At 43.6% G+C, this 10000-nt stretch overlaps 1 protein-coding gene across 1 annotated transcript in view; it reads right to left on the bottom strand.

The window, feature by feature from the left end:
- LOC138972802 (CD63 antigen-like) overlaps positions 1-10000 on the bottom strand; it is a 44713-nt gene that overhangs the window by 34295 nt on the left and 418 nt on the right. Inside the window, exons 2-3 of the mRNA XM_070345469.1 lie at positions 5377-5485; positions 4151-4408 (exon numbers count right to left, since the gene is read on the bottom strand). Of these exons, the coding sequence (XP_070201570.1) occupies positions 4151-4408; positions 5377-5436 (318 nt within the window). The 5' untranslated portion in view covers positions 5437-5485. The remainder of the gene's footprint in view (positions 1-4150; positions 4409-5376; positions 5486-10000) is intronic.

Genomic DNA, 10000 nt, shown 5'->3' on the forward strand with positions numbered 1-10000 from the left:
AAGAAGCAACGTACCTTGGTGTCACCTTTGATAGACGGCAGACCTGGAAACCACACATTGCACAGGCAGAGACGAAGGCCCGGCGCAAGCTAGCCATACTCAGGAAGCTGGCAGGTACCACCTGGGGAGCGAACGAGAAGATACTGAAGACAGTATACCAGGGAACAATCAGACCCCACCTCGAGTACGGCTCCACAGCGTGGTCAACCTCAGCCAAGACAAACCTGCAGAGCCTTGACCGTGTGCAAAACCAGGCCCTCCGACTCATCACCGGTGCAATGAAATCCACGCCCATCAAGGAAATGGAGAAGCTTACCACCATCCAACCCCTCTGTCAGAGAAGAGAAGCCAAGACTATGGTACAGGCCGAGAAGCTCAAGTGCCTACCCGACCACCCCATGAAGCACAGACTGAGCAACCTCACCAAGAACCGGCTTAAACGGAGCAGTTTTGTACACGAGAGCAAGAGACTTTCTCGACAGTACAGGGAAGTCCTTCCACAGAACACTCTACCTCTGACTCAAGAAGAAGAGGAAACCCCCAAGGCAACAGAGAAACCAGGCATCCAGATCTGCACCAGTGTTCCACATGTTACCTCAGGAGAAGATCAGAATGACACAGCTCGACAGGCACTCACCTTAGCCCTGATCGACGAACAGTACCCAAAAGAGGCGTGGATCCATGTATACACCGATGGATCAGCAACTAACGCCGTGCTCAATGGAGGTGCAGGCATTCTCATCCAGTTCCCTGGGGGACATACAGCTACATCCAGCGTTGCCACTGGCAAACACTGCACAAACTATAAAGCAGAAGCAGAAGCTCTCATGCAGGCCGCCTCCTTCGTTCAGGACTCCGCAGACCCTTGCTACCAAGTTGTCTTCCTCTCGGACGCCCTTTCAGTCCTTCAGGCCCTAGAGAACGACAAACTCCCACAGCTGGCCAAAGCATTACAGATGGTCAGACAAACCAGAAGAGTTGTCCTCCAGTGGATACCAGCACACTGTGGGATACCAGGAAATGAAAGGGCAGATGAGCTGGCAAAAGAAGGAGCCGTGGAAGACCAACCTGAAAACAGTGTCAGCTTTAGTGAGCAGAAGACAATCATCAAGGCATTGATGAGGCCAAGGACAAACAGAGATGACTACCACACAATGTCCAGAGAGCAGCAAGTCAACCTCATCAGGCTGCGTACTGGCCACAACAGGCTCAATGCTCACATGAACCGAAAGTTCAAGCTGGCGCCATCACCAACCTGTGCCTGCGGTCAAGAGGACCAAACAGCGGAACACATCTTACAGCGATGTCCCTTACTAGATGAGGAACGAAAAGAAGTGTGGCCGTCACCAACTCCCTTGCAGACCAAACTATACGGCAGTCGACAGGAGTTGGAGAAAACGACAACATTTATCACCAGTGCTGGACTGATTGTGTAACCTCTGCGAACGCCAAGAAGAAGAAGAAGCATGAGAAGGTAGGAGAAGTCACAATTAAAAGATTACCCAAAATCCCTTAGCCAGGCTGTTTTCTAAAGGACAATTAATATACTTGTCATGCGTGAGAGGATAGAAGAAACCACACCAATTTGACTCAAAGAAACTCTGTCGTTAAAGGCACAGTAAGCCTCCCGTAAACCATCACAGAGCTCCCCGAGCGTCTAAATACAGTACAAGCATACTTCCATTTGAACGCTCACCGAACGGGAACATCCTGGCTGCTTTCTGTCGAGCGTGAGACATTTTCCAAGAATTTATTTTCGTAGACTTGTTCCGTTAACAACAACGGCGCCTCGTTTTTGCGCTAGACCTAACTTTTAAAATCTAAATAATAAATTGACAGCTTGTTACACAAACATTCTTTAATCATAAAAGAATTCGTTTTTCATCAAGACAAGATCAGAACAATTCGAAGTTGTGAAAGTTTAAAAAAAGAAAAGCCCGGAAGCAGGGTCACGCAAGGGTCGTAGCAGACGACGGCCGGTTTATCAGTGCAAATCGCCGTTCCTCTCAACAGTCACAAGCCATCGCTAGAGTTCTTGTGAACCACAGCCGTTGTTTCGTGCATAAAAAAACGTGCTATTGTAGATAAGCTCACGTCGAGTCGCATTCAAATGACTAACTATGACGACTGCATTGTGAAAAGGGAAAACTGGATCACACGGGTTCACGATGGCTCAGGGGTAAGATAAACCACGCAAAAATAAATTCTTTGAAAATTGTTCGCTCTTTACGGAGGGCACCTAGGATGTTCTCAATTGGTGAGTGTTTAAATGAAAGGGTGTTTGTACTGTGTGTAAAAGCCTGACCGTATCTGTGATGGTTTACGGGAGGCTTACTCTGCCTTTAATGTTAAAATCTGTAAGATAGTTTTGGCGCATGTATGTGATAATGGCCTAGTGGTAAGGCGTCCGCCCCGTGATCGGGAGGTCGTGGGTTCGAACCCAGGCCGGGTCATACCTAAGACTTTAAAATTGGCAATCTAGTGGCTGCTCCGCCTGGCGTCTGGCATTATGGGGTTAGTCCGGTTGGTCCGGTGTCAGAATAATGTGACTGGGTGAGACATGAAGCCTGTGCTGCGACTTCTGTCTTGTGTGTGGCGCACGTTAAATCTCAAAGCAGCACCGCCCTGATATGGCCCTTCGTGGCCGGCTGGGCGTTAAGCAAACAAACAAACAAACAAACAAACAAACATGTATGTGATACTGTGCATTAGAACCTGTCTCTGTAACATTGGACACTTGAGACAAAAATTAAACTTAATTTAAAAATTAATTTAATGTATAAGTTTTCGTTATTGTTTGTCTGTGCACTTAAAAGACCGTTGGGTCGATATATTTGTGAATGTATCCTTTTTGTCAATAACAAACGTTCCAACAACCTACCTTTCTTGTTTTTTTTATTCTAAACTTAATTTCGTTGTTCTTTTAATGTTGCAGTTTGAAAGGTCAGGGTGTTCTGCATGTATTTCAGATGTCAAAAAGATAACCGAAAGCAGCGTTAATGAGAAATGGACAAAAAAAGAACACGAAGGCTTTGCATCCATTAAGAAAATCTTGATCGTTACCGTTTGACAAAACAAATGTAGCCAACTTGCTTTGACAAAGAAACCACATTAAAACACGGCTTAAAGCTTATATACTTTGGTTATAAAGTTCAATGAAGACAGTTCGTAGCTCCCATTCACATCGATGTTAAGGCGATGTGAGGCACTAAAATCACCAAAATTAAACTTGGAGAATTCATGGAATAACTTAGTTTTTTGGGTAGTTATTGAAGTGACTTATGAAAAGAAATGAAAAATATGTGAAAACTACAGGACATAGACTTGTCGTTGCTATGGAAACTGGCTTAAACAGCGCCATTTTTGATTTTTAGGAAACTGTTTTACAGCAACATCATACATCAGTAACTAGATGAATACCCGCTTCGCCGGGAAGAAGTAGAGCGTGTTCTTCTCTCCCCCCACTCCCCTCAAGGAAAGGATGTATGTCTGGGTGTCTCTCGGTATGTTTTCTGTGTGTGTGTGTGTGTGTGTGTGTGTGTGTGTGTGTGTGTGTGTGTGTGTGTGTGTGTGTGTGTGTGTGTGTGTGAGTTGTGTGTTAGTTGTGTGTGTCAGTGTGTGTGTGTGTGTGTCAGTGTGTGTGTGTGTCAGTGTGTGTGTGTGTGTGTGTGTGTGTGTGTGTGTGTAATAATAATGATAATAATAAAGGTATTTATAGGGCACAAATCATAACATAGTTCTAAGCGCCTTACAATCTTAAATATAATCATCTTAATAATTATAACAGCAACAATACACAACGTAAGCGCCTTAAATCAATCTTAAATATAATAATCGTCATAACAGCAACAATTTCACATTTAAAAACAAAATAAACTTTAAATAAATGCAACACAATCACGTACACAAAACACAATTCAAATGACTATCGTTATCAACCACAATCTCAAATGTTCACTACACATAATGATGGGAAACTTTCCCACACGCACACATACACACACGGCACATACACACACACACACACACACACACACACACACACACACACACACACACACACACACACACACACACACACACACACACACACACACAACCAACCAAACGAACCAAACAAAAAAACAAATCCAAAAGAAAAGCTACGCACCAGAATGAGCAGAGGTCTGAACTTGCAGCAGGCCCCGCAACAGGCGAAGAAGGAGATGCAGCAGAGGACGGCGCCGAAGACGATAAGCGCAATGCCAATGTCGCCCACGAAAGGCAGCTCCGAGATGTCGTCGATGTCTGGGATGTTGAACTGGTCCTTGGTGTTGCCAGACACTTTGATTTGGCCCAGGAACGTTGCGATGATTGGCGTGAAGAACCTCAGAATAATTCCTGCTGCCAGGATCGCCATGGACACCAGCTGGGGAAACAGTGTTTGTGGAGTGTTAGAGGTGGGAGTTGGGGTGGAGAGATAGTGTGTTGGGGGGAGGAAGCGGTAGGGGAAGGGGGAAGGGAGTGGGAGGGGAGGGATAGAGAGAGAGGTGGGGGAGAGAGAGAGAAAGAGAGTGAGAGAGAGAGAGAGAGAGAGAGAGAGAGAGAGAGAAACGTAGACGCAGACGCAGAGAATTTATTCAATGGGCCATAGCCCCTTATGAAGGAGTGTGAACAAACGGTTAACGTTGCAAATAATGTAACTCATCAGGTGCAAAAAAGGTACAACATAATAATCGCACAACACTACAGATTAAAACATACATTACACGGTATTTAACTGAGAGGTTACAACATCTCTTAATTTAAAGGCTTTATACAAATACAAGGATACATTTCTGACAACAGTTTCTTGAGGTGAAGAGAGTGAGAGAGAGAGTGAGAAAGAGAGTGAGAGAGAGTGAGAGAGAGAGGGTGAGAGGGAGTGAGAGAGAGAGTGAGAAAGAGAGAGAGAGTGAGAGAGAGAGTGAGAGAGAGTGAGAGAGAGAGTGAGAGAGGGAGTGAGAGAGAGTGAGACTGAGAGAGAGAGTGAGAGAGAGAGACAGGGAGAGAGTGAGAGAGAGAGAGAAAGTGAGAGAGAGAGAGAGGGGGGAGGAGAGAGAGAGAGAAGAAAGAGAGAGTGAGAGAAGAAAGAGAGAGACAGGCATACACGGACAGACGGGGAGAATCAGCTGAGAGAGAAAGAGAGCGGTAAAGGGGGGGGACAGAGACAGGCCACAACACACACACACACCCTGCCCCCCCCCCCCCCATGACACATACGCACGGGCTCAGAAACGGTCAGACAAACAGACCACACATACAGAAGGAGAAGAAAATATATTACTTCTTCTACCTCCAACACGACCATCACCTACAACCACCACCACCACCACCACCACCACCACTACTACTCACCAAAAAGACCAAGTTCAAGATGATGAGCAGCACTCGTCCCATTCCTGTCCAGCAACCCATGGTGACGGTATTGTTGGCTGGTACCACCTCACGATAGACTGCTTTCACTCTGCACACGTTAGAAAAAAAAGATCAATGGACAAATCATACAGTGGACGCCCGCAGTTGCATGCAGGCTCCTTCATCCTTTTTTTTTTTTTTTTTTGGTGGGGAGCATCCTTCTTCATTGGTCTTTTTTGAACTGACATTTCTTCATGTAATACAAAATTAATATATCATCAATAATTCTTACACCAGATCTACTTTAAACACCTTTTCTACGTAGTATCACGCAATTCCCACTCAAAAATGCACAAAATGTCCTGGGGGGAACTATACCTATGAATACCAATGCACAGTTTTGCTCTCACAATCAAATAATTAACATAACTAACAATCATCTTGGACATTTCTAGAACACCTTGGTCTTAAATAAGACCATTCTTTCTCAGATGTTCTGTTGATAGCCTTTGCACCTGTTTTTCATTTTAAGACCTTTTAAGACCTGGTATTCTCAGATTTGTTAAGGCTGTACAGGGGTTGGGGGGGGGGGGGGGCTGGGGTGGCGGGGAGTTTCCAGTGTATCACAATTTCAGTTCTCGCTCGTCACTGTTATAACAGGTATCTAATTGCGACAATCTCTCGAATCCTGGCTTTCGCAGAAACTGCTCACTCTTAAACACCAACTAAACACGTGTCTGTGTGTTTCGTCTCTCTGTCTATCAGCTTGCCCGCCAGCCTGCCTGTCAGTTTGCCTTGCTGTGCGTGTGTGTGTTTGTGTCTGTGCGCGTGTGTGTGCGTGTGTGTGCGTGTGTGTGTGGGCGTATGTGTGTATTTGCGTGTGTGTGTGTATGCGTGTGTGTGCGTGTACGTGTGTGTGTGTGTATGTGTGTGTATTTCTGTGTGTGTGTGTGTGTGTGTGTGTGTGTGCATTTATGTGTGTGTGTGTGTGTGTGTGTGTGTGTGTGTGTGTGTGTGTGTGGGTGTATTTCTGTGCGTGTGTGCCTGTGTGGGCCTGTCTGTCTTTCTCTGTCTGTGTTCATGTCTCTGTGTGTGTGTGTGTGTCTCTTTCTGTGTCTGTGTCTGTGATTTGTGTCTCAGTATGTCCGTTGACCTCGCGGTTTGTATGTACGGCTACTTCTCTGTGTCTTTGTGTGGAGTGCAAGATTAATCTTTTCCTGACATATAACCATGTGGCAATTTGACCAGAAGTCCTTTGCTGACAAGTTGTCGCGTGCATCTTACAAAGTAATGGAAGGCACGGAAAAGACTCCAGACAGAAAGTAATGAAACGTTGGTTCGTCAATCAATCCCACAACATCCGCTCTTTCTTTAATTAAGCGATCGCATGTGACACGCAACACCGTGTCTACATACTGCAAGTGACAACATAGGGCTGGTTCTAGGGGGTGAGGCGGGGGCGGGGGGGGGGGGTGAGGGGAGAGGGGGCTGTGACTGGGTTCCAGACACCCCCCCTCCCCTACCTTACCCGGCAAATGTACCCCTCTTCTCACAGAGAGACACAAAATACCCCTTTCAAATGCTAAGTTCGAAAAGCATTTGGCGGACAAGGCCCTCAGACTCCTTGTCTGACCAGCATCCCTCAAGCCCCTCCCTAGAATGAAACTGAACGCATTGCATTTTTTCCGCAAGACCGTACACTCGTAGCATTGTCTGTCCACCGCTCGTGGCAAAGGCAGTGAACTTAACAATCCAGAAAAGCGCGGTAGCGGTTGCGCTGAGGAGGATAGCACGCTTTTCTATATCTCTATTCTTTTTAATTTTCTGAACGTGTTTTTAATCCAAACATACCATATCTATATGTTTTTTTAATCAGGAACGGACAAGGAATAAGATGCAATTGTTTATAAATTGATTTCGGAAATTTAATTTTAATCATAATTTTTGTATTTTTAATTTTCAGAGCTCGTTTTTAATCCGAATATGCTGCCTCAACTTTTACAAAAAGCCGGATATGACGTCATCAAAGATATTTATCGAAAAACTGAAAAAAAATGTCTGGGAATATCATACCCAGGAACTCTCATGAAAAATGTCATAAAGATCGGTCCAGTAGTTTACTCTGAATCGCTCCACACACACACACACAGACCCAGACACAGACCCAGACACACACACACATACACACATATACACCACGACCCTTGTCTCGATTCACCCTCTATGTTAAAACATATAGTCAAAACTTGACTAAAGGGGGCCCGGGTAGCTCAGGTGGTAGAGCACTGGACTTGTGATCGAAAGGTCGCTGGTTCGAATCCGGGCTGGGACGGACACGGGTCAACTTTATGTGCAGACACGCATACATGTACATCAAAAGCCGTGAGGGCGTAAAAACTCGAATCGTATAAACCAATTCATGTCCAATATAGGCCCATTGCAGAAACTCAAGTTATCAACAGCATTTCTACTCGGCGCGCGCGGTATGAGAATCACGGGTCGTAACTCTCTGGAATTGGTCATCCGCCGCCATGTTGGATGCCTTGCACGATCTCTGACAGTGCTTGAGCGTTGGGTGGCGACTCGACAAAAGTGAAAATGACACGTTGTGTGGCCAAAAACTGCAGTGAGCAGGCACACTTTAGGATCCCTAAAGTTGTTTACCATCAGGGTGACAACTGTTCAGCAGCAGTTTGTTTTTGTTTTCGAATGATTCAAAAGGCAAAACAGAAAAGGAAGGAAAGAAACAATTTGAAAACAGTTCTAATGCAGTTCAAGATTTGATTCACCAATAAAACAATGAATAATGTATGCGGTTTGACTAGGTTTGATGTGATACAAAGTAGAACGTAAAGTTTGTTAAATTGGTAATAATTACTAAATTAGACACTCGACTTACTGGTTCAGCCGATTCATTTTTTAACCTTTAACATCCGCAAGGCGCATTCATGCGCCGAATGAAACTTTTATTGTCAACACAAAGCCTAAAAGGATCATTATTGCACCATGCACTGGGTGGTTTCCCTGTTTTTGCGTCACATCTTGGCAAAGCATTGAATAAGTCACAGGTTACCAAAGTCAGTAGGGGGTAGTCATAGATAGTGTACTAGAGAATTAAAATACGTGTTAAATGACACTAATTTTGATGCAGGCGCTAACATTTTTAAAAATATTAATTTATTACCTGTACCATTATTGCTGCACTAAAACTAAAACTAAATATTAGTTCCTTGTAGACTTTTTTAATATAAGATTTACTTTTGACTTTTGTTGTTGTCATAAATTTACATTTTGGTTTTGTTTGTTCTACAGGTTCAATGCCGTCGATATCTTTCAGTTTCTCAACATATCGGCTCTTACAATCGGCACAAGACTGTCAATGTACTTCCCAACTTCCAGCTTTTGAGCCTTGACGGTTGTTTTCTTCATGTTGTCTGCATACACAGTGAAATACGCAAAAAGAACAAGAGTGCAATGAAGAAAACTAACAAAGACGGCATCCAATATGGCGGCGCGAAGAGAGTATGAGCGGAGTTGTGCCCCTTAGGGCTAAAGCTAGCCGATCCATTTGATAACGTCACGCCGAGTAAGAAGAATGAATTGGACCTATAGGCAATTAAGACCTGGCGGACAATAAGCCCCTTAAAATTTACTATTTGACTAAATGTAAAAAGACACCAAACAAACAACAGCAACTGAAAATGAATACATTTCTACCGTCGTTCAATCGTACACAGCCAAAAAGGCAATCTACTGTGGGAATCGTACGACTCTGTACTATGTTATTGACCGATATTGATTAACATGCGGACACTATGCATTGTTTAACAGAACCTGACCCGGTCGACCGGACAGACCGGAAGAACAATAAATAACTTACAGATCCGCTCTGGCAGAAAGGACAAACCCGTACAACTATTGACCGATGCAAACTTTCAGCGTGCAAGGAAAACAAAAACCTCAAGTTCGGGGCAAGCCAACTTACCTTCTTTTTTTTTAATTTATTTTTTTATTTTTTTTATTCTTCGTATTTTAAAGAATGAATCTTGATTGTTACTTGAGATTAATTAAAAAAACAAGTGTATGTAAAGTCAAGTAAATGCAACATCCACATACCTTCAGAAAATGCGTCTCTTGTAATCTACTTTACTTTCTTCTTCTTTATTTTCAAAAAGAGGTCGTAACTGTTGTTGAGAGACAAATTCTTGCTTGTCAGCAATGTGGTTGATGATTATTTGTCGTTGATGTTGTTGCACACAGAATTATATCATTTAAAACATATTTTAATGTCCAACAACATCTCACAGTTTCATTTTCCAGTGTACAACACTGATTCCTGCAAGAAGTTTTACTGTACTGAATCTGGACTTTAAAAGACAAGGATAGCTTCACTCAGCATTGTTTTAATTAACACCATGCATACCAAACAAAGTGACGTTATTTATTAAACGCTGATTAATGACAATGCAAAGCATTGACAGTCGCTTGGACATATCAGTCTTCAAAATGAATGTACAGATACATAATACAGAGACACTAACGATTTTGCTTGATCGAGGCTTAATTAATTGCTCTCAGAAGATGATAACAGCAATAATCTCTTTGTTTTAAATTACTTCAGCAC

The sequence above is a fragment of the Littorina saxatilis genome, linkage group LG8 (genome assembly GCF_037325665.1).
Source record: "Littorina saxatilis isolate snail1 linkage group LG8, US_GU_Lsax_2.0, whole genome shotgun sequence".
Lineage (NCBI taxonomy): Eukaryota > Metazoa > Mollusca > Gastropoda > Littorinimorpha > Littorinidae > Littorina > Littorina saxatilis.